Source organism: Sceloporus undulatus, chromosome 1 (genome assembly GCF_019175285.1).
Source record: "Sceloporus undulatus isolate JIND9_A2432 ecotype Alabama chromosome 1, SceUnd_v1.1, whole genome shotgun sequence".
In the NCBI taxonomy this organism is placed as follows: Eukaryota; Metazoa; Chordata; class Lepidosauria; order Squamata; family Phrynosomatidae; genus Sceloporus; species Sceloporus undulatus.
The window spans coordinates 366,386,537-366,414,332 of NC_056522.1; the positions used below are offsets into that span (position 1 = coordinate 366,386,537).

Below are 27,796 nucleotides of genomic sequence, written 5' to 3' on the forward strand. Positions count from 1 at the left end.
ATTCCCATTTTATCCATGGAAAACCCATGTGAAGAAAGACTGAGTATTAAGTAAGTAAGAATATGGTTGATGGTTCAAGATCATCCCAGGCCCTGAAGTTTCCAGTCCAAAATCTGAGATCAGGAATCTTTCCTGGTAATGCTATCAAGCATCATGCATTAAGCATCAACCATAGAATCATTGGCCTGGTACAGACAGGCAAAATGTGGCGTGGCGTCATTGTCACTAGGGTTAGGGAGTGTGTTCCATGCACACGCTCCCAAACCCTAGTACATACTGGTGGTGTCAAAATGGTGGCGCCCTGTTTACACGGGCGCCACCATTATGATGTCACAGATGCATAGCGTCCGCACGTTGCATCACACTTGTGATGTCATGAGTGTGCCATTTGCACACTTGGGCATCGCAAGCATAATGCAAAAAGAACCCCCTTTTTTCGGGGGTTTTTTTCCACCGACAGGAAGCCTCGCGGTTTGGCGGCTGATGCTTCCCTCCGACAGAAATCCAGGCACAGGCAGGCCACCCTTTTTGGGCGGTCTGTATCCCGCCATTGACACCCAGAGTTAGAAAAGACCACAAAGGCCAGTACACCCCCCTGCCATGTAGGAACACACAATTTCTCACAGGTTGTCATTCAAACGCTGACACCCCACATAGAGTGGTAATATGTTTTCCTGTTTGGAAATTAAAGACAGAAATCTTAAGTAATGGGGTTGTTTTCAAACAAAGGCAAAATGAGGAGATTATTCCTTTTCAGTTATTTAGGTTGATGTGGTAAGGAACATTTAGTTTAGCTTACTTGCTTCTAGCCAGAAGGTGGATGAAGAGCAGAGCTGAAGGGCAGCTCTAGTGACATGTGACTGGAAGGAAAGGAGGAAGCTATCTCGCACTCCATCTAAGATGTAGAATTAATGCAGTTTGACATCAGTTTAACTGCTTTTGAATTCTGGGATTTGTAGTTGTGAGAACTATTTAGCGCTCTCTGTCAGAGCACTCTGGTGCCACAACAAACTACAAATCCCAGAATTCCATAGGATGGAGCCATGACAGTTAAAGCCATGCCCAACTGCATTAATTCTATACAGTCAGCCCTCCACATCTGCAACCTTGACTTTTGAGGATTTGACTATTCACGGATATCACTACTGTGTTCTCTCTAAGAATCTCTAAGTTCTCCAGTGCGACCCATCTGCAATTTGACCATAGACTCATGCTGGAGGACCTAGAGGTTCCTAGCGAGAACACTTCTCTAAGCATTTGTAGGTCCTCCAGCACGATTCTGTGATCAAATTCCCACAAATGTTGATCATAGAATTGTGCCTGGGATTCCTAGAAAGGTGTCCTGTCAAGCTGAAAAATCTAGTGGTTTCTTATTTGTGGTTTTTCCACTTTCATGGGGGTTCTGAGCTCCTAACATCAGTGAATGTGGATGGTCCACTGTAGAATGGCAGCAACTTTAGTAAATGCACAGACCTCCTGGAGAGTCTTTGTAAGTTGCAGCAACATGTGTTTTAACTGTTGTAAAATCAGAGCAGAGCTTATCAAAACTAGAGAATTTATCCCCTCGCCTCCCACCTAGAGTTGACCAATGAAAACTGGAGACTCAGGGCCAGATCTGGCAACCCTACTAGACAGTCTTTTACTAAATCACTGGGATTTAGCAGGTAGCAGATTCTGGGTACTCACCCAAGTTTCGAGCCTCTACTATCAAATGTTTTTGAGACAAATTTAACCAACGTGTCCAACCGCAATCTTCTCTTGATTGTGAATGAATGATTTATTACTGCACTTGGCTAGCATACTCTTGATTGTTATCATCAGGAAACTCAATCACTAAACTACACATGGAGAAGCTTTTTCTCTTTTTCCAGATTTTTAAGAATTGTTTTCGTGCTTCTTCACTTTTATACTCTTTTACTGCTGGTGGTTTTAATTTCATAGAATTTTAGACTTAGAAGAGACCAAAAGGGCCATCTGATCCAACTCCCTGCCATGCATCCTAGCCCTGGTTGACTGGAGTAAGTCAACCTTGTCCTGGCTGACTGGAGTAAAACAGAGGCTGGATGGTCCTCTGTTGAAGATGCTTTGATTGTGAGTTCCAGCATGGCAGGGGGTTGGACTGGGTGGTCTCTTTCATCTCTCTGATTCTATGACCCCTTCTGATATTCAAAAATAGCTGTCATCTCCTCTTCTCCAAGTTAATCATACCCACCTTCCTAAGGGCAGGTCTGTACTGGCCAGAATACTCCATGCTGTTCTCCCAGAGTATTCTGGCCCTGATGCTGCCTCAACTTCCCCACTGATACTTGTGCATTGCAGAGTGATGCCAGGTTGTTGTCTAAACAATTGTTCCACCGTGCTGCCCAGTACTGCCATTACTTGCATGAGTCACTTCTTCTGAGGCCAAAATCAAAGGTAACCTCAGTGGAGCTACTCACTACAGCCACACTGAGTGATACATCAAGATGCTGTTTAAACAGCTGCCAAGTGTTGCTCTGAAGTGCTCCAAATTATCTGGAAAAATTCAGGGCACATGATGAGTCTTTTAAATTCAGTTTAAGGAAGAGATGGCCTAGAGTGACTATGATTCTCGAGACCAGGTCTGGAATCCTGGGTCAGCCATGTAAATTCACTGGGTGACCTTGGGCAAGTCACATTTTCTCAGCCTCAGAGGATGGCAATGACATACCTCTTCTGAACAAATCTTGCCATGAAAATGCTGTGATAGGGTCACTTTAGGATTGCCATAAATCATAAACTACTGTACTTGAAAGCACACAACAACAATAACAGCAACAACAGCCTGGATATACTGCGGGACTTCCCTTCCCACATGAACACAGTCTGCAGTCAAATTAGGCCTTTGGACTATGTTGTTTAGACAGGGCAATGTGAGAGTGAGATGAAACGGATGTAAATGCCCTATGTAAACAAGCCCTAAGTCATTCCACCTCATTTGATTTTGAAGATTGTATATTAAAATACCAGTTGACTTCTTCTGATGTTGGACTTCTCTCTTTGCAGCACTTGATACCTCGAACATCATGGTCAAGAAGCAAGTTTTCGAACTCCTGGCTGCTCTCTGTATTTACTCAATGGATGGACATGCTTTGGCATTGGATGCTCTGGATCATTACAAGGCAAGCAGAAAATCAGATGCACAGTAAAGGACATAATATGTATTTTGAAATAAAAGTCTGTGGAATTAGGGCAGAGATCTATTAGTGTAATCCAGTCCCTTGTTTTCCAAAATGGCAAACTGGAAATCTAATAAGCTGTAGGTGAGAAGTCATATTTAAATGGTTGTATTAGCATTGTTTTTAGACTGTTTTTAAAAGAACATTTTAATGTGTTTTAAAAGTTTCTTTTTAAAAACCCCTGAACTGTTTTAAACACTCTTATTAGTTGTGCACTAGCCTGGGAGACCTTATGGGCTAGGAGGCAATACATATGTATGTGTGTGTATGTATGTCGTTATTAAAAGTATTTATATATTGCCTCCAAGCAGTATAAATCTGGACAGCCAGCATGGCATAGTGGTTTGAGTGTTGAACTACAACTCTGGAAACCAAGATTCAATTCCCAGCTCAGCCACTGGTGACCTTTGGCAAGTCACATGCTCTCAGCCTCAGGGGAAAGTAATGACAAACCTCCTCTGAACAACTGTTGCCAAAAAATCCTCCTATGATAGGTTTGCATTTGGGTTGCCATAAGTCGGAAATGACTTGAAGACACACAACAATAGTATATGAAGGCAATAATCATCTCCCCTTATTTCTCCCCAGCACTAGTTAATCCATTTAGCATACTACCTTTGAATGTGTATGTTCACTTTAACAATTGTGGCCATTAGCCATTGATAGATTTCTCTTCTGTCAAGCTATCTAGTCCCTTTTTAAAGCTTTTTAAGATTAAAGCTATAAGGCAGGAACCCAGCTTGGGCATGTTACTGTTTGGATTGCAACTCCCAGAATCCTCCAGCCAGCTAGCGGGGGAATTCTGCAGATTGTGGTTTTTAAAAAGTAACTTTTTCAAGCTCAGAGCAGAAGGACATGGCTAAGTAAAACATATCAATTTCAGATTGAAAAGGCAAGGTGCTATTTTTAACCACCTATTCGCCCACCTCCTAAAAATCCCTCTTTTGTTAAGTTACCAACTTGCAAAGAGAATTTTTTCCCCACATGGAGAAACAATCTTAAAAAGTTGACACTTATCCCTCCATTTACATTCCATTCTCCCCATTCATTCTTGCCTCATTCTTCTGCATGCATCAACCCGACCCAAGTCTGTGTCCATTATTAACCCATCTTTTTGGCAGGGGATTCCATCTGTTTATGACGCACTATGTGAATAAATTCTTATCTATCTCTCTTTCTCTTTTTTAATTCTGAATCTGCTGCCAAATGCCAATCGATTTCAGTGACACCCAACTGCTAGTGGTATAGAAGGTTCTGCCTACGCCGCAGCAGCAAGAAGGAAACTGATAGTGTTGTAGGCGTTATTACAGAAGTTATAGCTTCCCATAGTGTGACCTGAGTTGCTTTTCATTTAACGGAGGGAGCATTGCCAACTTTTGGAAATGTTAATTTGTGGACTATAATCTCCAGATTTTCACAGCCCATATGGCCTGTGTGTTCGAATCCCTGCTTGGTAATGAAAACCAACGGAATAACTTTGGGCAAATCACACTTTCTCAGCCTTTAGAGGGAGGCAATGGCAAACCCCCTCTGAACAAATCTTGCCAAGAAAACCTCTGATAGGTTCACCTTAGGGTTGCCATAAGTCAAAAAAGAGTTGAAGGCAAATGGCACACACAACATGGCCTTTGTATATGCTAGCAAAGAGATTCTGGGAGCTGTAGGTCGGAAAAGTAACTTTACATGCTCTGGGTATAGCTTAGTAGTGCCAGCATGGTATAATGGTTTGAGCCTTGGACAGTGACTCTGGAAATCAGGGTTCAGTTCTCCGCTTGAGCATAAAAACCCACTTGGGCAAGTCACACACTCTCATCTTCAGAGGATGGTAATGGCAAACCACCTCTGAAGAAACTTGCAAAGAAACCCCCAGATAGGTTCATCATAGGGTTGCTTAAGTTGGAAACAACTTGAAGGCAAATAATAACAGCAACAACATAGCTTCTAATGCTGTGGACTGCAGAAGCTCTCAGATTCACTCCTTGGCATCTCTAGTTTAAAAGGATTGAGTAGTAACATGAAAAGATCTGTCCAGATCCTAGAGTGCTACTCCCAGTTGAGCAGACAATACTGGATAGGGTTAGATGACCAAATAGTCTAATATGGAATAAGGCAATTTTCTTTGTTTTATCAAAGATCTGGGAACCAGGCCTTATGAGGAACAACTTAGGGAGCTAGACTGGCAGAGAGAAGGCCAAAAGATGACATGATTATTGTGTGCCTTCAAGTCATTTGGGACGTATGGCAGCTCTAAGACAAAGCTGTCACAGAGTTTTCTTGGCAAGATTTCTTCAGAGGAGGTTTGCTATTGCCTTCCTCTGAGGCTGAGAGTGTGCCTTGCTCAAGGTTTCCATGGCCACCCATCCTTAAATATCTGAAGGGATGTTAGGTAAAAGATGGAGCAAGTTTGTTTTCTGCAACTCTAGAGACTAGAACATAAACCAATGGTTTCAAATTAGAAGAAAAGAGATTCCAGCTAAACATTAGGAAGAGCTTTTTTTTTTTAACCACAGAGCCATTCAGTGGTGGAATAGGCAGCCTTGGAGAATGATGGATTTTAATCTTTAATCAGAGGTTGGATTGCCATCTTGTAGGTATGCTATAATTGTGCATACCTGTATGGCAGGAGATGGGACTTCCATCTCTAAGATTCTATGATTCAGTAATTCCAGTCTTGACTGGGAAATGTAGTCTTTTGAACCAACATATCAGTGATTTGCCTTTTGTGTCCTAGTCTGTGAAAAACCAACAGTACCGGTTCAGTGTCATCATGAATGAACTTTCAGCCACAGATAATGTGCCATATATGATAACTCTCCTGAGTGCCATCAATGCAGTCATATTGGGTACAGAAGAACTAAGGACAAGGACACAGCTCCGGAATGAGTTCATTGGTAAGAATGGTTGTCAGCTCAGCTGTTTCATGTACAATGAAAATAAGTCCTTTGGCACATTCATACACAGAATGACGGCAGTATTATTCCATTTTAACTGCCATGGTTCTGTCTTATGGAATCCTGGAATTGGCAATGTTTAAAATTCTCAGGCAGAGCATTCCAGTGCCTCACCAAACTACAGGCCCAGAAGTCCATGGGACAGAATTATAGCAGTTAAAGTGGAACAATAGTGCTATAATTCTGTAGTGTAAATGGACCACTAGTCTGTAGATTCCACAGAGTAGTTCACCTTAAGATAGTGGTTCCCAACCTTTGGTCCTCTAGATGTTTTGGACTTCATTTTCCATCATTCCTGACTGATGGCCAGATTGGCTGGGGCTTCTGGGATTTTACGTCCAAATAGATGACCAAAGGTTGGAAACCACTGGCATAGGAGGTCAATGCATAACATTTCTTCCTTGTATTACTTCAATTATTTTCTATTTAGTTTGAATTATCCTTGGGGATGTATCCAGTGGTGGCCTTGCACTAGCCCATTTACAAAAAGAGGGTAACTCCATCTTTGTAGGTCCTCTTCCCTGAGGTTCCCCCATCTCCCCAAAAGCTTATCTTGTGGATGATGAGACCCCTGGAAGGAGTACATGAAATAGATTGGAAAGATGCAGTAGATAGAGGAGACTGTGGAAGATAAAACACTCAGTTTTCAGCATGCATCTACACTGTAGAAATAATGCAGTTTGATACCAGTTTAAGTGTCATAGCTCCATACTACAGAATCCTGGGATTTCTAGTTTTGTGAGGGACCAACACTCTGTAGGAGAAAGCTAAAGATCTTGTAAAACTACAGATCCCAGGATTCCATAGGATGGAGCTACAGCACTTAAACTGCATTATTTCAACGGTGTAGATTCACCTAGAAGCTGTTCCTGCTAGCACAAAGCCATGATTCGCTGCATCCCAAAATAACAGAGATGATGACTGCTGATCATTCAAAGAAGAACTTATTTGCAATCCATATTAATTTTTGATTCCATTTTTGTATGTCATTTGACAAATTACAACACCTTGTGGTAGCTTTTGAATAAAGTCAGTACTACTACTGAGAAGAACCTGCCATTTTCCCAGAAATTGCTACCATTGTTCTTCTCTGGCGATCTTTCCATTATTTTCTAGAGAGTGTGTTTCATTCTTTTAATGAATTCTAATACAGTTTTATGTCCAGCAAACCACATTATCAACCCTATTTTCCTTTCCTACTTCCAGGTCTCCAGCTGTTGGATATTTTAAACAAGCTGAGGTGAGTTCAAGATTATATTTTGTATGTATAACTGAGACTTATTTACAACAGTATAAAGACATCACATAATGTTGGGAGGCCATGCTGTTATCAACCTTTCCATCATGTTTACTTCTTCATCCACATTGTATTACTTATAGTATTTTTACATCAAGAACCATGGTAGAGGCAGATTTGGGCTTGAGCCACAATATTTCCTCATCTGGAACCAGATCTGACTGATCCCCATACTTAATGACACCTTCAAGCTCTACCCACTCTATCGCATTCTTAAATTCCTTCAGCGTTTTTATAAAAAAAAAATTAGACAAGACATCAGTTGTTTTCTGCTACTGTGAGATGCAGAAACATACCAGTTTGGGAGTCTAATTTCTGCTGTTACCACCAGATTCTGCAGAGATTCCCTACAACATTTTCTCACTGTAAAGATAAACCTGGAACATGTCTACATGGGCCAAATAAACCACTGTCCGTGCACCCTTATGGTGTCCTGTCTACATGACTCAGGGCCAAAGCCTGGATTCAAGTGTGGATGTTCTTCATCATGTGAGGCCAGTTCTGCACTGAATTTGAGCCATCCATCCCTTAAACTGGATTTCCCTTTTGCTCTGGATTTTCCACAAAAACCTAGAACACTTCAGAATGATACCTGGTGACTGTTTACACATTCATCCTGTTGTGCCACCCAGCACCATCACAGCTGGCACAAGTGGCTCTCTCTGAGATCATTGGAGGTGCCCAGCCATGTGATCAAAACTACATGCCTCCTTTCTGACCTCAGAGAGAATGATTCGCACCAGTGGCAGCAGGCAGCACAGCAAGGCACATGTGTAGATAGCTACTTGGCATCACCTTGGAGTGTGGAGTAACAAGGGGAATTCAGGTTAGCTTTGGGGTCAGATCTAGGCTTGCCCCCAGGTCCATGATGACAAAGTTGTAGCTTGAAGGATTCATAAGCAGGTCACTTCCATTCATTCCTTATCAGAGTTAACATTTGCTTTAAAAGTGTATAGTGTGGAAGAAACCACACTTTATCCTGACATGCAAATATCTCCTCAAACACTTTTCTTGTTGAACTACAAAGAGGTTTCTTTACAAATGTGCACTCCGTCAGCCAAATATAGACACATAAAAATTCTAATAGGAATGGGAATTATGCAGATATCAAAATGTCAAACTGCAGCTCTTAGGATTTTTCATCATTGGCTATACTGATGTGTATCACAATTCAACAACATCATTCCCAACTTAGTATGGTAGAGAGTATGGGTTAGCCAAGAATTTGAGGGTATCGATTTCTATCTGTATGTTAACTGGAATTAATTTTATTATCATACTTATGCTAATATTATGAGTGTTGGCTCCATTCAGAGACATAGAAGATGTAGATCTACTTATCCAGTGTGAGGCATTTGAAGAGGCCAAGTCTGAAGATGACGAGGAGTTGTTGAAGATATGTGATGGGATTGACATGAGCAATCATCAAGAAGTTTTCTCTTCTCTCTTCAACAAAGTGAGTGTGATCATTTTTAATGACACTTTAATTCCCAAATAGCTCAAAATGGCTAACCACACCACTTCACTGAAAACTATCAATATTAAGTGTCCAGGTGCTGTAGCAGGGATGTAGCCAGGATTTTGGGAAGGGGGGTCTAGACTGCCACCATTATAATGGGGCCTGGGTGCAGGCACCATTCACCCCTTCCCAAAATCCTGGCTACATCCCTGCTACAGCACCTGATATTCACTGGAGGTCTCCCTTCCAATCACCCAAAAGCAAACTGCACAACCAGATGAAACTAAACAAAGTAAAAGGCAAGGGTTCATCAGAGCAGGAACAACTGCAGCATCTAAGTTTTAGAAAGCATAGCAAATGCCAGTACCAGTCGTCTGCCAATATCAAAGGCTTTTCTGAAAAGTTATATTTAAACTAGATATCTGGACACTTAATATTGAGGCTGGGTAGGCCTCTCTGGAAAGGCATTGTATAAAGTCAGTGCCACTATAGATAAGGATCTGCTCCTTTTACCTCTGTTGTTTTATTTTATTTTTACTATTGATAAGAGAGTGATACATTGCAGAAAGAAACCCCAATATTTCAATAAGGGATGTGCAACATTCAGGACTCCTGCACACCTTGCTTATAAGCAAGACCACACTCCTGAAAGTCTCCAGGCTGTCCAGTTTTCCATTAAAACAACATGTGTTCCCTTGGCACCTTATTTTGACCAAAAATAAGATTTTTTTGTAAAAATAAAATGGACTCCTAGACACTTTCATTTTGGGGAATGATGTAGGCCCCAGTGGGTCTCAGCAAGGAGAATTAAACCCAGGCTCTATCAGAACTGTGTGTGTGTTGTGTCTTTCTTTCTTTCTATCTTTCTTTCTTTCTTTCTTTTTTCATACTCAAAGGATGCACCCTAGTGGCAGCTGTTTTCACTTTGTAACTGCAGGACTACAAAAACAAATAATATTCCTAGAAGTTGCAGATGACTCCTTCTTTCATGATTCTCTCATTGTTTTTAAATCACATTGTTTTAAAATCCTCATTGATTTTAAATCTCAGCTGAAAACGTCATTGTTTTCTAAAGCTTTTGGGGTTTTAGTTTAATATTGTTTTATCATCCTGGCTATATTGACAATATGTATTTATTGCTTTACTTTACTTGTATTGGTTTTTGTATTATATCTGGATAATATGTTTTACAGTTGTATTGCATAGTTTTTTATTTGCATTACTCTGTCCTTCTCCAGTGTGTAAATATATGTGCATAAATCATAGACCTTTGGCAGGGCTGACTGTTTTTGTTTTACTTATAAAGTGCCATGTATATAAAATAAATGAATAAATAATAAGGATCCTAGCTACCCACACTCATATCAGGAAGAACCACGTGTTTGGTTTCTACAGACATTTCTGTCATGTATTTGAACAGTTCAAAGAACTGTGCAGCACAACACTGTGGGTACCTGTGGGTTGGAAGTGAAAGTATTATGAGAAAGTCCTGTACAGTTATAAAATGAACATGGTGTGGGTTAAGGCTTGCTAATAGAAACTGCACAAAACTAGAATTTGAGTTCAAATTTGGGGTCTTTTTGTTTGGGAATAATAATTAATAACTTCCGAAATCTGAATAGTTTCCATCTAATCCACCAAATTGCATCAGCTGTTCAAACATGTTGCATGAAATACAATTCCTATGTTTTTCTAGCACCGTGGGGTTTGTATGGGGCACAAGGAAGCAGTTTATCCTGGGAGTTTTACACATCCTCCATGCAGATACAGCAGTCCTATACACATGTTTTGTCTGCACATGTACGTGGTTGAACATTGTAATTTCTGCATATCCTATGATTTCCACAATACAATTGACCATTATGACCAATATCAGTGATAATTAACCTTGCAACTCTGGTCTTAGCATTTGGTCTTATAATAGTTTTAATGTTACTGTCTTGCAAAGTGATGTGGAAAACAGTTCAATGGCCCTTGTAGTCTCTTCCAACTCTATGGTTCTGTGATTCTATAATTTGTAAATGGCCTCTTTATCTTTCAGGTGAGCAGCTGCCCAGCTTCAGTCCAACTGCTGTCCATTCTCCAGAGTCTCTTACATCTCGAACCTTCCCACTGCTCCAGCCTACTGCTGTGGGAAGCATTAGAAATCTTAGTGAACAGAGCCATCTTGCTTGCTAATGACAGTAAGTTTTGGACATGCTGTAAGAAAAACAGCTTGAACTGGTGTTAAGTAGGGCCAGAGGTTAGGGGATGGAGTAGCCTCCTAAGAAAGCTTGGAAGACTGCACCCCCACTGCAAAAGACCTCTAGAGAACATGGGGGGGGGATTTTTTATCACATTTTGGGACCTTACTGGGCCATTTTACACCCAGGAGAGGCCTTTTTTAGCAACAAGAATTAACCAGAAGTCACTACCTGTTGACTACCTGTTTTAGAAAATGGCCTCCCCTAGGGCTAAAATAGCCCAGGGCAGGGGAAACATGATGAAAATCCCACACAAACACTCTAGATTAGAAACCAGGGTGGAATTTGCATCTGGCTCATGGGCCACACTTGTTCACCCGTGGTTTGAAGTATGTTTTGGACTGCTTTCCCTGTGAATTGTTTCTGTGAATTGTTTTACAGTACAAGGCAACAGTGTGGAGGAAGTCATGGAGAGACTGTTGTCCATCAAGAAGCACCCAAAGAAAAGAAATTCTGAATCCAGGAGAGCAGTCAACAAGATGAATGAAAGCACTCAGACCAGTGAAGATTTGGGGGAACTTCCAAGGGTCATCCAGAGCTCCCCTGCTGTGACCTGCTCTTCTGGCATCCCATCAATTTCAAATGTGTCTGAGAAAGTGACACCATCCCAGCTATTGTCCTGCTCTGCTTCTCCAGGGCAAAAGTCAGCTCCATCTAGTGATCTTCCATTGCCACCACCAATACCTCCTCCTCCACCAACACCACCTCCTCCACTCCCTGGAGCACAGCAGCCACCATCACCACCTCCACTCCCTGGCATGAAAGGGATGCCACCTCAGGTCCCACCACCACCTCCTATGTCAGGGATCCCTCCACCTCCACCTCCACCCCCTCTGCTTGGTATGGCAGGGATCCCTCCACCTCCACCGCTGCCAGGTATGCCACCTCCACCGCCTCCTCTCCCGGGTGCAGTCGGGATTCCTCCACCCCCACCTCTCCCAGGCATGCCACCCCCACCTCCCCCATTGCCAGGAATGACAGGGATCCCTCCACCTCCCCCACTCCCAGGTATGCCACCTCCTCCTCCTCCTCTACCTGGGATGGCAGGGGTGCCACCCCCTCCCCCTTTGCCTGGTATGGGAGGCATCCCACCACCTCCACCTTTAGGAGGCAACATGGAAGAGATTGTCATTGCACGGGTTGACTATTCCCTTGGGTGTGCCAGACCTGTCCACAAGAGGGTGAAGCCTCCGACGCTACGGATGAAGAAGCTAAACTGGCAGAAGCTCCCTTCCAATGTAGCAAGAGGTAGGTAGCTTTGGATAACTTTCACCTCCATTTGAGCCTTCCCCACAAATTGAGATCTTCTTTGACAGTCCTCTTCCATATGTGTGCTCCAAACGAAATACAGTGGGTAGCAAGGCAAAGTAGTACCTTCTTGATAGTGGTATAAATACAGTGGAACTCTCTTTGATTTTAATGTTATTCATATTCCTATTTAAATAGAAAGACAGGGTATAAATACCATCTGTGGTGGGTTTGGTTCTACTTCCTCCACCCTACGGATAGGAAAAATGTGTGGACATTCAAGCCCCATATTATCCAGTGGGCTGCAACATGCATACATCTGAATCAGCACATCTGTGAGTATGTGCACCACTGAATAATATGAGGGTGTGATGGAGGCTCCAATCCACAGATAGTTCACCCAACAATACAGTAGGCCCCCTATATTTTGATAAATTAATATGGATGACTGAGTTAGATTTCTAAAAAAAAGTTCAGTTAATTGTGTTATCCCATGATTCACATAGCACCTTCTAGATTCAAAACATTTGCATTTTTAATGACCACTGAAAACCTTTTCAGCGTCTAGATTATACTTACATATTTTACAACAGAGGAAAATTGCTTTTTGGAAAGTTGCTTAGGGTTTTTGGGTCAAATGCATTACACAGAGCAGACCTGGGCATTAAAGGAATCAGCTTAGTCATGAAAGTAATCTTTCAGATATACCTTCCGATAGAGGATCACATAGATCTTCTAGACGCTTCATAGTTTAACCTCCAGTAGACTAGATCCCAGCTTTCAACTCTGTAGTCCCACTTTGAACTGTGCTGTGAATAGGCCATTCTCCAGTTGGATAGGGTGAAGCTCAGAGAAGAGCAGGGATGCAAATGTATGACCCTCTGGATATTGTTGGACTGCATCTCCCATTAGCCCTAACTACCATAACCAATGGTAGTAGCAGCAGCTGCCTTTTTTGCAGTTAATAAACTATAAGGCAAAAAAAGCATTAAAATACTTCACATTGTAAAATATATTATACATTATACAGTAAAAACAAAATTGTATTGCTTTACAGATATTAACAGTTAGTACAAAAAATTGCTACCTCCTCAATTCCTTTTTTTAATCAGAGTTATCTAATAAATATTTTTAAAAACCTATTCCACACTCTTCCTATGCAAATGCATGAGTACAAATTTTCATTTCGGAAGAAAATACTTAACATCAGGTTTTCATGCCTTTTGTCTTCCAGAGGGTCACTCCATGTGGGCTTCCGTGACAAGCAGCAGTGAGGAAATCATTGAGCCAGACTATACAAGCATAGAGCAGTTATTTTGCTTTCCACTAGCAAAGTCCAAGTCAAAAGAAGCTGCCCCAGTGAAGACAGAACCAAAAGAGGTAGGAGGATCCTTTTGTTCATTCCAATCCTGTATCATCTGGTGATTGATTAGTTCCTTCAACAACACTAAATTACAGTATGTGTGTAAACAGCCATTTGCAGAGTCTGAAAAAGTTATGGTTTTGGATGGCCCATCCCAGAATGACCCAGTCAGAATGGCCAATATCCATGTAACTGGCACAGCCTTTTCCTTGTGATGAAGGAGATTTTCTCTAGATGACCAGAAAGGGGAGCTTTTGAAATTGGAATGAAATCCTTCCTTCCTTTTCCTTTTGGGATGTTAGTACTAGACTTCTTAGATTATTAATACTGGTGAATATGTCACTGTCATACATGTCCCAGCTGGAACTGCAAGCCAGCGTGTCCCAGTAGTTTGAGCGTTGGACTATGATTCTGAAGACCAGGGTTCGATTCCCAACTTGGCCATGGAAACCCACTGGCTGACTTTGGCAAGTGAGTCACACTCTCTCAGCTTCAGGGGAAGGCAATGGCAAAGCCTCTCTGAACAAATCTTGCCAATAAAATCCCAGGATAGGGTAGCCATAAGTTGGAAATGACTTGAAGGCATACAACAAGAATATAACCTTATCAGAGTTCTTTCATTCTGGTCTAATGAACCATGAGTCTTTGTGATGTAAACTTGGATTGTGCCAGGTTTTGCCTGTTCATAGTCTCATAAGAGTTTATCACATTAAAAAAAAAAAAAGCAACCTACCCCTTCTGTTTTACAGTCGCTTATGGGATGCAGCTGGGAATTATGACACAGAAAATGTCACTGATGCCACCACCTGACAGCATCCCACCTGAATCCCTGCTCCCAGCCGCACTCAGCTGGCTGATTTGCAACGTTGGGAGCTTTCTGTTCTTGAAAGACAATGAGCTAAGAACGGCTGGAATTGAGGTGGGGTGCAGTTGGGCGGCGGCATCAGCAGCATTTTCCTTGCGGTAATTCCCAGCTGCATCCCATAAGTAACTGTAAAACGGAAGGGGTAAGTCGCTTTTTTTTAAAATGTGATAAACTCCATAAAGTTGGAAGGAGCCTCATGAGCTATTGAGTTCACCTCCCCTCTCAGTTCAGGATCTCCAGCTAGAGCATTCACAGCAGGTACCTGTCCAGCTTCTTTTTGAAGACATTCAGAGAAGAAGACCTTACCTCCTCTTTAGGCAGTTGGTTCTATTGGTTCAACAGATATTTTTTCACAGACTTGCTAATACAATGCAGCAGTCTTCCTGGGTCGCAGAAACTATCTGGGAAACCAGTACACACCATCTTAACAAAACTAGAGCTAGCCCATTTAAGGTGTATCCAGGAGACCACTTGTTCTAGCTGCATCTATGAGGGTAAAGCCAGGAAAATTGTACTCTAGTAATTTTTGCATACTTATTTGAAATCTTGACCTAAAATGCTTTATTTCCTAAAATAGATCACATTTTTGGATTCCAAGAAAAGCCTCAATCTGAACATCTTCCTGAAGCAATTTAAGTGGTGAGACAGCTTTCTGTGCTTGAAAAAGTAGCTGCAAGATCAACCATTTATGAAAAATTGTTCCTGAAGCTTTCCTAGCTAATGACATCTGTCGTTCTGGATATATTTTTTCTCTTGAAATTTTTATGGGAGCCTTTCACTCTACACAGTTATACCACTTTGATTCCACTTTCACTACCAAAGTTCCATACTATGGAATGCTGAGATCTCTAGCATAATGAGGCATTTAGAATTCTGTACCAGGGAGCTCTAGTCCTTCTCTAAACTACAAAACTCTTATAAGATGCAGCCATTGTAGTTAAAGTGGAATTGAACTGCTATTATTGTGTAGTATGGAGGGGCCCTCGTAAATTTAAGTGGCATTAAGAAAACTATAGTTATGCATGAGATTACAATTTATGATTTTTTGAAGACTCTGTCAAAAAGGAGGCCCAGAAATCTAATGCTGAAGAAAAACACATTTTTTTATGTTTTGTTTTTTAAAATATATATATTATTGACTATTGTTTCCATCCTTGCTGCATATACGTAGGGATTTGCATTTGTCAAGAACCAGTGTCAGTGTGTTCTTGTAGCATTTCCTTGGGATTGTCTCCATCCTGAACAGGACAGATTTTATTCACCTTTACATTATGCTAGTTACAAGTTTCATTTAATGCATAGCAGTTTTTCACTTGCATCTATATAGAAGGGAACCAACCCTACTTTCTGTACCCTTACATCTGGTATACAAAGGTAAATAAATTCTGAAGATGACGATTAACCTCATGGGGATTATAGGAATTGTTTCATCTATCCTACTTGTGACTAATCCTTTATAAAAATTCCATCTTGGTGCAATAAACTCTGCAAAATGTATTAGGTATTGAATGAAGAAGTGGCTTCCTTCAACAACATTTACTGTAGCTTAGCTGCAGATCCATTTCATTGAGTGGTCTTGAATTCTGCTGTTAGTAGAAAGGAGTGAGAGAAGAGACCTCTGTCTCTACTTACTCTCTCTACTGATAATTGTATAAACCCACAGAGCAGTGGTTGCATGTACTCAACAACCTGTTTTCTCCATAGCTCAAATGAAGAAGTGGTTGACATGATTCAGAAAGGTGATCGTACTAAGTTTGATGTTGAGGTCCTCAAGCAGCTGCTGAAACTCCTTCCAGAAAAGCATGAAGTAAGAAATCTTTAACAAAACAGTTCTTCTTTGAGTTGTAAAAAATAGCTGTATTCAGACATCATAATAAATGATAAATAAAACATAATAAATATGGCCCTCCATATTTTCTGATGTTTTATCATGCATTTAACCATCCATAGCTTGACAATATTACACACACACACACACACCAAATCTTGATTTTGCCATTTTATATAAGGAACATATTGTACTACATCATTGTATTTAATGGGACTTAAGCATCCACATTTTGGTATACACAAGGATGAACCCCAGTGGATACCAAGGGGCCACAGTAGTTATTTAGTATAGTTAGGCTGTGGGACTTGACATTAAATGAAAAGTTAAATGAAAAGTCCAGGGGAAACTGGGACAGGTAGGTTTGTCAAGATACAGCAGTGATTCATTGCAATGTTGTTGGAACATGACATTTCTTCTTTCTTGTTAGATAGAAAACTTAAAATCCTTCAAGGAAGAAAAAGAAAAATTAGCAAATGCAGATCAGTTCTATCTTCTTCTCCTTGGAGTTCCAAGGTAAGGGAAACCTTTATAATTAGGCCTGTTTCCCAGTTAATGAAATTTATCTTATTTTAGTCCATGTGTATATGCATAAAATCATTATTCATGCATGCAATGTAGTAGCCATACTCTTAGAAGAGGCATTCCCACTGTGTGGTGGAGAACTTGGAATCCACCCATCTCTCTCTATATATATATATATATATAGTATACTCCACCTTTCTCCAAGTACTTTTACATTTCAAAGCTGAAAATATTTATACCCTGCCCTGTATGAAAGATCTCAGGACAGTTTACATAAATCATTGAAACAAGTTACACCATTTAAAACAATGCAATAATTAAATTAACTAAAACATACAGTAATACATTAAAGACACATTTTAAAGAATTAAAAAGTTTTTAACACTAATATTTGCAGTAGGTTAATGAGACCCAAAGTTTTTGATGTATTGTATGTTCCAGAGTGTTCTTGAGTGAAATCCCCACAAAGAAGTTGGGGAGATAGCCTGTATTGCCAGATATCCAACTAACAGGGGTGAGCCAAGTATGGGCCATGGACTACATACGGCCTCCAGGTCTGGTTTTCCAGCACCCCCAAGCCACACACACATACACACACACACACACAATAAAAGAAAGAAAGAAACATTATGCCCCCAAAATGGCAATTTCTGGCCCCTGAAGACTCCAAGTGGAGTGGGCATTTTCTGGTCACATTTGTCCTCTCCTAGGCCTAAAACATCTCACTGGGTAAAACATATAGCAAAGTTACCCACAAGCACAGTAGAGGGTGAGGTTGGGCAAGTCACATGCTCTCAGCCTCAGGGGAAGGCAATGGCAAACCTCCTCTGACCAAATCTTGCCAAGAAAACCCCATGATAGGTTTGCCTTAGGGTTACTATAAGTCGGAAATGTCTTGAAGGCACACAACAACCCTAGAGGGGCAAGTGGCCTTTTTGAGTGAAAAAACATTTGAAGGGTGTCGGGTCATCATGGGAGGGTAGAGCATTTAAACTGGAAGGTATGGGCAGCCACCAGATGTCTGAGCTAAAAGGATGAGGTTGTAGGATCAGACTCCTACCCAATATTTATTTCATTATTTCAGTCAGGAATGGGCAGGATGACTAGATCTCATAACCGCAAAGGAAGACAAGGCAAGACAAAATGTAGGGCATTCAAGAAAAATGTAGGAATTACAAAATAAAAGGTAAAAACCATAATATAACTATAAATTCTTAGTAATGTTCAAAATGGAGTACGTTTTGGAATTCCTCCTGGACAGAAGGCTGAAATGTAAGGTCCTGAAAAAGGATGACATTACCCTGAGAATGGGGAACTGTAGTAGTCTAGGAGGGCACATTCGCACCCCCGACTGCACCCTTTGCAAATAAAAAATCCTAAAATAGCCCCAAATACCCTCTATGTGAGGAATGTGGGGAATATTTTTGCCATGTTTGTAAGGCCCAGGAGAGTTCTTTTTTTAACAACAAGAAGGGACCAGAAGTTCCAGCAAACTTCCTGTTTTTAAAAAAGGACTCTCCTGAGACTGAGGAGGAAGTGTAGTAAAAATACTCACATTCCCCCAGAGAACATTTACGGCCAGAGTTTGCCCATCCTAGATTTAGAAGGATTTAAATTCAAAATATAGCTTTAACCTCCTATACTCATTAACTGGATTTGCCAGAGTAAAAACTGGAGATGGCTCCTATACCTTTAGTAGTTGCGTAGGAGACCACTGGTGTTGCTTGTTACCTGTTTGCATTTCAAGAAAAAACTGCTGCAATGTCCTCTTCTAAGCAACCATTAAAGGAAGAGGACCCCTCTCCAGATTTCAATTGGTAACAGTGACTAACCAGAAAGGTCTTATATGTCGATCTCTTGAAGGCACAGCATGGTGTTTATATTGATTCTCTATTCTAGCTACCAGCTACGGATTGAGTGCATGCTGATGTGCGAAGAGACCACAGTTTTGCTGGATATGCTGCAGCCCAAAGCTGAAACAATCAGGAGGGCCTGTGAAGGTAAACAAGGGCTGAACCTTTCAGCATAGCTGTGGCATGCAGAGCAATCTGAGAAAGAGCAAATACCTTCCCAACTCAAGACAGCAATATCACATCAAATTAAACTGCAGTCAGCCCTCTGTATCCACAGATTTTTTTATCCATGGATTCAACCATCTCTGGCTTGAAAATATTTTAAAAATATATAAATTCCAAAAAGCAAACTTTGATTTTGCCATTTTATATAAGAAGAACCATTTTACTATGGAGTTTATCAAACGGGAGGAATTGCTCTTAAATTCGAATGCAAAGAAAGTGGGGCCAAAATGCATTCAGTTAAAGTTGCTAGTTTAGCACAATTAGATGAATGTGCATTGCGTTCAAACTGGCTTCCCATTGCCCGAAAATAGCATGCCATTGCCTGAATTTGCGTATGGCAGTCTATCACGCAATAACGTGAAACCACATGATTGCATTCGGACTGACTTCCCATTGCCCGAATTTGCGTGTAGTGGGTTATTATGCAATAACGTTAAACCCCATGATTGCGTTCAGATTGCCATTGGATTATACGTCCAATTTCCCTTGTCTGATAAACTTCTATGTCATTGTATTTAATAGGACTTGAGAATCCATGGATTTTGGTATTCATGAAGGGTACTGGAACCAAAACCCAGCAGTTAAGAAAGGGCCCACTATATAGAATCTTCTGTGAAAGCCTGGTCTTGCACCATCTACACACCATGACCCCTACTTTTAGCCCTGACACGGACAGAATGACTTCTATGTTCTAATACCAATAATCCCCAAAGATGTTCACATTCCAGCATACTTGATGGAGTGATTTCCACCCTTCTGGGAAGGTATTATGCAAGGTGTGAGTGACATCTGAAGAACCAAGAACATTTTTGGCCTATTCTGGGCACACCAATTCCCCCCCCCCCGAAAAACACTGAGTCCCCAAAAAGGCGAAGTATATCTCTAGAAGCTTCTGGAGAGTATGATTAGCACTCTTAATGCTGGCCCCAAAAATGCCCGACAAAAGGGACTTCATTCTAAAAGTTATTTTGCCCCCCCTGCCAGGTTCCAGAGATGTGCCTAAATATAGTGGGCTTTTAGTATCCACTTGGTTTTGGTTCCATGACCCCAACCCCATGGATACCACGATCCATAGATGCTCAAATCCCATTATGTACAATGGCTTACTAAAATTATGTCCCTAAAATAAAATGGGAAGTTGAGGTTTGCTTTTTGTTTTTTAAAAATATATATATTTTCAAGCCATGGATGGTTGACTCTATGGATGCAGAAAATGTGAATATGGAAAACAGACTGAACATTAAATGCACCAGATCCTGTCTGATCTTGGAAGCTAAGCAGGGCTAGTTCAGGTTAGTGCTTGGATGGGAGACTACCAAGGAATACTAGGTTATGTAGGCTATATTTCAGGGAAAGGAACTGGCAAAAACACCTCTTTGTACTTCTTGCCTAGGCCTATGCATACAGTTATTCACTGATTATCTTATGCTTAGATATACAAGTCTGGATTGTGAAGCATTGTCTATCTTAAGGCCCAAAGGAGCTGTCAACTAAGGAGAAGCTATATATCTAAAACTTCTTCCACCTTTATAATAGCTGTTAGAACGGAGGAGTCCACTTGTCCTGTAGAAATCTCTAATCAAAATCCACCACAAGCCCCATCCCTAGATGCTATCATAAAGAGAATCATTACCACCCATCATTATCACTGAGTGGAAATAGTAGGGATGCCTATCCTGATTTCATTCACCCCACCCTGCTTCCCCACATGCTAGAACATCCCAGGCTCTGATGTGACAATATTGAGTCTTTCCCCACATTTCTGCCAGGAGCAAAGCCAGGGAAGCACAAAACATTGTGATGTAGGTAACTTAAGAGAGACTGTTCCAACTAAACATTAGGAAGAATCTTCTGAAGAGATAATCTGTTTCATAGTGAAATACACTTACTTTGAAAGATGGTGGGCTCTCCCTTTCCTGTGTTTTTAACAGGCTAGATGGCCACCTGTCAGGGTGACTTTACCAGTGGATTTCACTGGTAAGGGGTCAGATTAAATAGCCCTTGGAATCTCCTCCAACTCTTTGGTCCTGTGATTCTGAGTACAGTTGGCCCTTCTTATACCCAGATTTTTTTAGACATGAATTCAAGCATCCACGGTTTTAAAATGTTCAAAAAAAGTATAAATTTCAAATATCAAACCTTGATTTTCCATTTTTTTTTATAAGGGACACCATTTTGCTATGTCATTATATTTAATGGGACTTGAGCATCCATGGGGGATCTTGGAACCAAACCCCAGCGTATAACAAGGGTTCACTGTACTTTGGGGCATTTTGTTTTCAGACCCTGTTTGGGTGCTACCATCATTTGTAAACAGTACATATAGTTTGGCTCTTTGGTATGTATGTGTCCAATAGTATTTCCAAGGCTCCATGGTTTGTTTAGTAGCAAATATGAAATAATCAATTTTAACTCTTTTACTTTTGTATCATGTCATTCGTGTTCAAGTTGCTCGGATTGCCTTTACTTAAAAAAAAAATTTTCCCCTCCCAGATCTTCTCAGCAGCCACCGGTTGCCCATTTTCTGTCAGTTGATTCTCAAAGTTGGAAACTTTTTGAACTATGTAAGTAATCCAAACTTAACCATTTAACAATAATAAATAAAGAAACAAATGGCTTAATGTATTATAATTGAAGCAAGTATCATTCATGCTTTTTTAATTTGGTTGTGTGTTTTACTTTCATAGGGAAGTCATACAGGAGATGCAGATGGCTTTAAGATTGGCACTTTACTCAAATTAACAGAAACCAAAGCAAACCAAACCCGAATTACACTGCTCCATCATATTTTAGAGGTATTTTTCTTGTTTCTCATTGGGAAAATCATCATAAATTCTGTTCCATGTTTGTCATTATTCTCTTAGTTCATAATTTATTTGCATGTAATCTTGGACACTCTTAGATTCCAGGGCAGCTAGTCATAACATTATGTTCAAGATATTTTGAATGATTTAACTCTGTCTGGATTCTGGCCAAAATATTAGGCTTGGAAGCAGTAACGTGGGGTGGGCATTTTACCACTACTTTATTTATTTTTAAAAATGCTGGAAAATGTCTATTTTTAAAAAATGCACTGTTTTATAAGAAACATTGCTTGTAGACTTCTTACACTTGCAAAGATTTCCAAGGACACATTAATGGCCACAGAGGTGGACAAACCACCCTGGGAGCAGAGCTCCATCCGGATGGCTTTTGTCAGAGATTCAGATTGCTCTTTTAGCCATCACTGGTTAACTGTTTAGCATGCAAATGTAGTGAAAACCACCATCACTATTGCAAACAAATAACTGGAATTTTTCTTTTCTTTTTAGGAAGTGGAAAAAAATCACACAGATTTACTGCAGCTGCCCAAAGATCTTGAATATGTTTCAAAGGCTGCTGGGTAAAGATGCATTGTGTTTGTATTTCTCTGCGTGTGTCTGCAGTTTTTTCCCCATTAAAAGCTGTTGCCCTGGAAAACAAAAAACCAAAACCAAACAGATCACGGTAGTACAGTATGACCCCCCTCCCATATCCATGGGATTGGTAACCATGGTTTCAGTTACCCATGTCCAGGCAAAAAAAGGACTCTTTAAGCATCTGGAGGTCCTCCAACATGACTCTGTGGTGAACGTCTGGCAGAAATATAACATTCACTATTATCCATGTTTTTCTCTATTCATGGTAAATCTGTTAATTTATCTCCTGCAGATACGCCAGCTGCACTGTACAGTGCACCCGCATCATACGCAGGTTCCTTTTATGCGTCTTTCAGCTTACGCTGAAAGCTGTGCGATAGAAGAGACAATGGTACGTGTGCTCATGACACGTGCGCCACGTCACACATCATACACGAATCCCATTATATCCAATGGGACTCGAGTATATGCACTATTTGCCTTATGCAGGGGTGGGGGGATCCAGAACAGATCCCCCATATAAGGCAAGGATGCACTGTAGTTTGAAATAACAAATTCTTTTTCAAGTCATTGTTTTTAGACCATGGGTAGGCAACCACACTGGGGCCAGTTGCCAGTTTTCTCCTCTCCAATTCCCCATGGGCCACACACCCCATATGTTTCCAAATGCCTCTGTTTTCATCTGAGACCTTTTCAAAATGGTATTTGCAGTGGTTGTTGTCCCACTTCCTGTCACCATTTTGAGAAAATCTCTGTTGAAATTAGATGCATTTGGAAGTTCTAAGCAGTTCCTGAGGGGTCCCTGTGTGGTGCTGCAGTGCTTTTATACATGTTTTGCATAGTTTTTGAGCAAAATCACCTGCAAATCATACAGATCTCTCTTTTTTAAAAGGGGGATTTGGGAGGCTGGTGGAGGGGCTTCAGAAGACACAAAAAGTGGGGCTCAGGGCCCATAGACCACACTTTGCCCACCCCTGACTTAGACTACATGTTTCCAGAAAAGGGTGACAAAAATGAGTTGGGGACCAGTACAACTCCATAATGAGGCAAGTTTAGAATGTCTCAGGCTTTTATAGCTTAGGGGGGAAATGCAGAGAGAGTGACATAATAGAGGGGGATACAAAGAAAGTGGTTAGGGGCATATTTTTTCTTTTCTCCTTAGATCCCAGGGTCATCCAATGAAAGTAAGTGATGGAAGATAAAGGAAATACAGTACTATTTTACACCACACATAATTCAACAAAAGATGATAGCTACCAATATGAAGAACTTTATGGGAGAATTAGATACATTTATGGAGGGTACATAACAATAGCTGTAGTGTTTATATATATTGCTTCCAGCATCAGAAGCAGTCTCATCTTACAAGAAAAGACATTCAGAAGAGATTTACCAGTGGCTCCTTCTATGCTATACTAACCAGAGTTAGCTAAAGGTGCCACTGCTGTTGCCTGTTTGATTTGGGAGACCCTGCCAGTAGCTGTGCTACCAGTAGGATAGCCTCTTGGTAAAGTTGAAGGCAATGAGGGGGAAAAGAAGACTGTGTTACAGGTGAATTGACTCAACCAAACAAACCTTGGCCCTGAGTTTGTAAGACCTTACCAGGACTTTTAAAAACAGAGTCTGGCAACCTGTTTAGCAGGAGGGTGCAGTTGCACTCATGTTCTGTTTGTGAGCATCTATACTGGAAAAGATTGATCTCTGGTCTTTTTATCACAGCTTTTCTTCTGTTTCTCATAGGAAAACTTTTACAGTATTTGCACCTCCACTCTTGTAAGATAAGAATTTGTTTTCTGTGAAATTAGGACATACTTCATTGGGAGTTTGGCTACAGAAGCTTTGCATAACCATTATTGCTTTGTATTATTTAGCAAATGCAGAAACCAGAATTTGTGGGGTTTTTTTCCAGAATCAACCTGGACGTCATCCGTTCTGAATCCAGTTCCAATATAAAGAAACTTCTGGAACTTGGGAGGAAGTTGTCATCATCAACAGAAGAGGTGAAAGTCCAATATGAAAAAGCAATTCAGGTTGGTTTGAGATGGGGAGCCTCCACATTATGCTATGAAGATCTCTTCCATTTTGTTAATAGTTAGCTGATTACAATTTTTTTAAAACTTTCACTGCAATGTCTTTCAGGACAGTATAAATGCTAACAAAAAGTTAGAAGATGAATTTGAAATCATTGAAGCAAAGAAGGCGGGGCTTGCCAATTACCTCTGTGAGGACCCCAACAAATTGTCTTTGGAAGATATATTTAGCACCATGAAAACTTTCAGAGATCTCTTCATCAAGGCATTAAAGGTTGGAATTTAAGATCATTAAATAGCAGGATGCCAATTATTGTGATGCCTCATTCTCATATTGAACAAAGGGGGTGGTAAATATGTTTCTGGATTACACCCTAGCAGATTGCAGGTAACATATCACATGATGGGGATTCTCCCACACAGGTATGGGGAAACACTTTCCAAAATTAAAAGCTAGAATGGCAGGGACTAAGACAGAACCTCTGCTTGACCTATGCTTTTCTATTTACAAAGAAGAAAACAGAGAATAGTAAATAGGAACATCAGCTCCCCTCATTAAATGTCACTGTTCACAGATAAGCTTCCAAACTTTTTCATGAGAAGAACAAGTTCATTCATTTTCAGCAACAGCTACAAGTTTTGGAAAGGTAAAAATTCCTGTGAGTTTCATAAGAAAATAGTGGCAGGGTGACTCTTAGGGAATCATTCTTACAGCCAAGGAGTGTGAATCTTTTAGCACCCAGTCCAACCACCCGCCAAGCAGGAATACACAATCAAAGCACTCTGACAGTTTAAAAACCTCCAAAGAAAGAGACTCTGCCACACTCTAAGTCAGTGTATTGTATTGTTGAACAGCTCTTACTGTCAGGAAATTCTTCCTAATGTTCAGGAGGAATCTTGTTTCTTGTAGCTGGAATCCATTATTCCATGTCCTAGTCTCTGGAGCAGCAGAAAACAAGCTTGCTCCATCCTCAGTATAAAATCCCTTCAAATATATGATTCTGTGATTCTAATACACCGTGAAAATAAAAATTAAACATTTGATGCCATGTTACCGCTTAACCATCTCTTCCCCAAGCTAAACATACCTGGCTCCCTAAGCCAATCCTTACAGGGCATGGCTTCCAGGCTATTGTTCTAGTTGTTGTTCATCGTATCTATTTTGTTAGTTGAGCATCTCCCATTGCCCTTTGAAATTGGTTGGGGGGGGGCTTCATATTGTCTCAGCTGTGGCTCTGTCATAGTACATAACTATAGTGTTCTGTTTCCACTTTAACTGCCATGGTATCATCCTACTGAATCCTCTAGTTTAGTGTGGGACCACAGGTCTCTGGCTGAGAATCCTAATACTCTTCTCTAAATTTCCAGTCCGAGGATTCTATAAGATATTAACATGCCCTAACTGTGTAGTATCCCATGTTGTGTTTTCATTCATCACATACACAGTCCCTCCTGCTATGCTTTCTCCTTCTCTGTCTTTACTCTTTTATTACACATTGGGCCTTTTCCCAAGTTACTTAAATTCTATGGTTAGCTACCCTAGGTATTATGGTAACAGGAGAAAGATGAGCTATAAATTCACTCCAATGAATAAATATTTTGGTTTCATCTTGGTTTGCAAAGCAGGATTTATTGCTGTTAGACCTGTGCCAGCTTAAATGCTCCTTAGGGCTTGTCTAAATTAGAGGCAAAGATCTGAATAGGTTCCTGTCCCTGTTCTTGCCACGGAGCCACCACACATAGCTTTTTCTCTTCAGGAACATCGGGTAAGTTGTCTACACTACCCAACTGTCCCTGCAAAGTTTCTTGTGTCCGCTGTCCCTGCCACTACCAGCGCTGTCATTTGGAAATCTTGGGCCAGTTCCCAGCCCAAATGGTTTCCCTCCTCCTCCCTTTGGTGGCGTGGCTGTGAATTGGATGCCTCATGTAGCCAGTGACCACCGCTGGCATTGCCAAGGAAGATTAGGGGAAAGCATTTGAAAGTGACAGCAGGGACAGTGGAGATAAGGGCAGTGTTGGTGAGAGCAGCAGCAGCTGCAGGAGCAGCAGAGGTGTAGGTGCAAACTGTGGAGAAAACTTGGGAGTTCAAAAACCCCATAATAAGGAAGTATACCCCAGATCTCGAGTGGACAGTGCCATATGTTGTGTGGCCCTATCATACTAGATTCTATGATAATGCTGCACATCATGTAGCCCGAATCACCCCAGATTTACAGAGAGGGCAGGTTTTTAACAGATTTTTCAGCAGTATAGACTGGATCTTTGACATGTTGATATTTCTCACCTTCAGGAAAACAAGGACCGAAAGGAACAAGTGGCAAAGGCTGAGAAAAGGAAGAAGCAGCTGGAAGAGGAAGAAGCTAAGAGGCAAAAAGGAGAAAATGGACAGATCAGTGAGTGGCTCAAGGGTTTTCTTATCTTAGTCTAAACTCTTATACACATGTACTTGGTAATAACCTCTCCTGAATTCATCAGGATTTATTTCTAATTATTTATTATTTTTTAAAAAATATTTATTTGCTGTTGTTGTGTGCCTTCAAGTCATTTCTGACTTATGATGACCCTAAGGCATACCTACCATGGGGTTTTCAAGGGCTGAAAATGTGTGACTCACCCAAGGTTACCCAGTGGGTTTGTAGCTTGCCCTATTTCATGGGATCTCTGGGTGGTGTGAAGGTAAAACAACATAAACAGTTTTCAACAATCTGATTTTTTAAGCAATAATAAAATAAACAAGTTTAAAACATATTAAACAATTAATAGGATAAAATAGTTTATCAGTTACAACATTTAACACCATGTAAATTAACATTTGAAAAATAAATTAGACCCCAAAGCTTTGATAAAAAATTATGTTTTGACTTGACAGATGAAGGAAACCATCCTCAGTGCCAATTAACTTCCAAAGACAGAGCATTCTGCAAATGGGGCACCACAGCAGAGAAAAGTCTGTACATAGTGTATTGTTAATATGGCAGGTGTTAGTGTGAATTCTGTTGTTCATGCAGTTTGAAAGCCCAATAATCTGGGGCTTTCCAGATAATTTAGACTGCAATTCTATACGCACATACTGTACTTGGAAACCCACTGAATTTAATGAGCTTTGTTTCTGAACAGACATATATAGTATTGCACTGTTAAAAAACAGAACTATATTTTACCTGTATGTGTAAATCTGATATACCATTTCTCATACAATATTTTGTCCCTTTGTAATATAATATAAAATTGAGGATTTTGGAAGACCTTGTGGTAAGGGAGGACTGATTATGAACCTGTTTGTAAGCTTTAGAGCCTCAAGGCACCACTAATGA

General features: G+C 40.7%; 1 protein-coding gene across 4 annotated transcripts in view; it reads left to right on the plus strand.

Annotated features, from left to right (window-relative positions):
- Nucleotides 1-27,796, plus strand: part of INF2 (inverted formin 2) — an 88,973-nt gene that overhangs the window by 47,527 nt on the left and 13,650 nt on the right. For 3 of the 4 annotated variants that reach the window (XM_042476268.1, XM_042476286.1, XM_042476277.1), the window contains exons 3-19: nucleotides 3,025-3,140; nucleotides 5,929-6,088; nucleotides 7,355-7,388; nucleotides 8,760-8,901; nucleotides 10,946-11,087; nucleotides 11,529-12,395; nucleotides 13,630-13,775; nucleotides 15,201-15,262; nucleotides 16,328-16,430; nucleotides 16,882-16,967; nucleotides 18,876-18,976; nucleotides 21,548-21,618; nucleotides 21,742-21,849; nucleotides 22,366-22,436; nucleotides 24,362-24,482; nucleotides 24,592-24,756; nucleotides 26,773-26,875. In XM_042476268.1, coding sequence (XP_042332202.1) covers nucleotides 3,025-3,140; nucleotides 5,929-6,088; nucleotides 7,355-7,388; nucleotides 8,760-8,901; nucleotides 10,946-11,087; nucleotides 11,529-12,395; nucleotides 13,630-13,775; nucleotides 15,201-15,262; nucleotides 16,328-16,430; nucleotides 16,882-16,967; nucleotides 18,876-18,976; nucleotides 21,548-21,618; nucleotides 21,742-21,849; nucleotides 22,366-22,436; nucleotides 24,362-24,482; nucleotides 24,592-24,756; nucleotides 26,773-26,875 — 2,598 coding nt within the window. Of the gene's footprint in view, nucleotides 1-3,024; nucleotides 3,141-5,928; nucleotides 6,089-7,354; nucleotides 7,393-8,759; nucleotides 8,902-10,945; nucleotides 11,088-11,528; nucleotides 12,396-13,629; nucleotides 13,776-15,200; nucleotides 15,263-16,327; nucleotides 16,431-16,881; nucleotides 16,968-18,875; nucleotides 18,977-21,547; nucleotides 21,619-21,741; nucleotides 21,850-22,365; nucleotides 22,437-24,361; nucleotides 24,483-24,591; nucleotides 24,757-26,772; nucleotides 26,876-27,796 lie in introns of those variants that run through there. The other variant, XM_042476295.1, reaches the window with a different exon arrangement.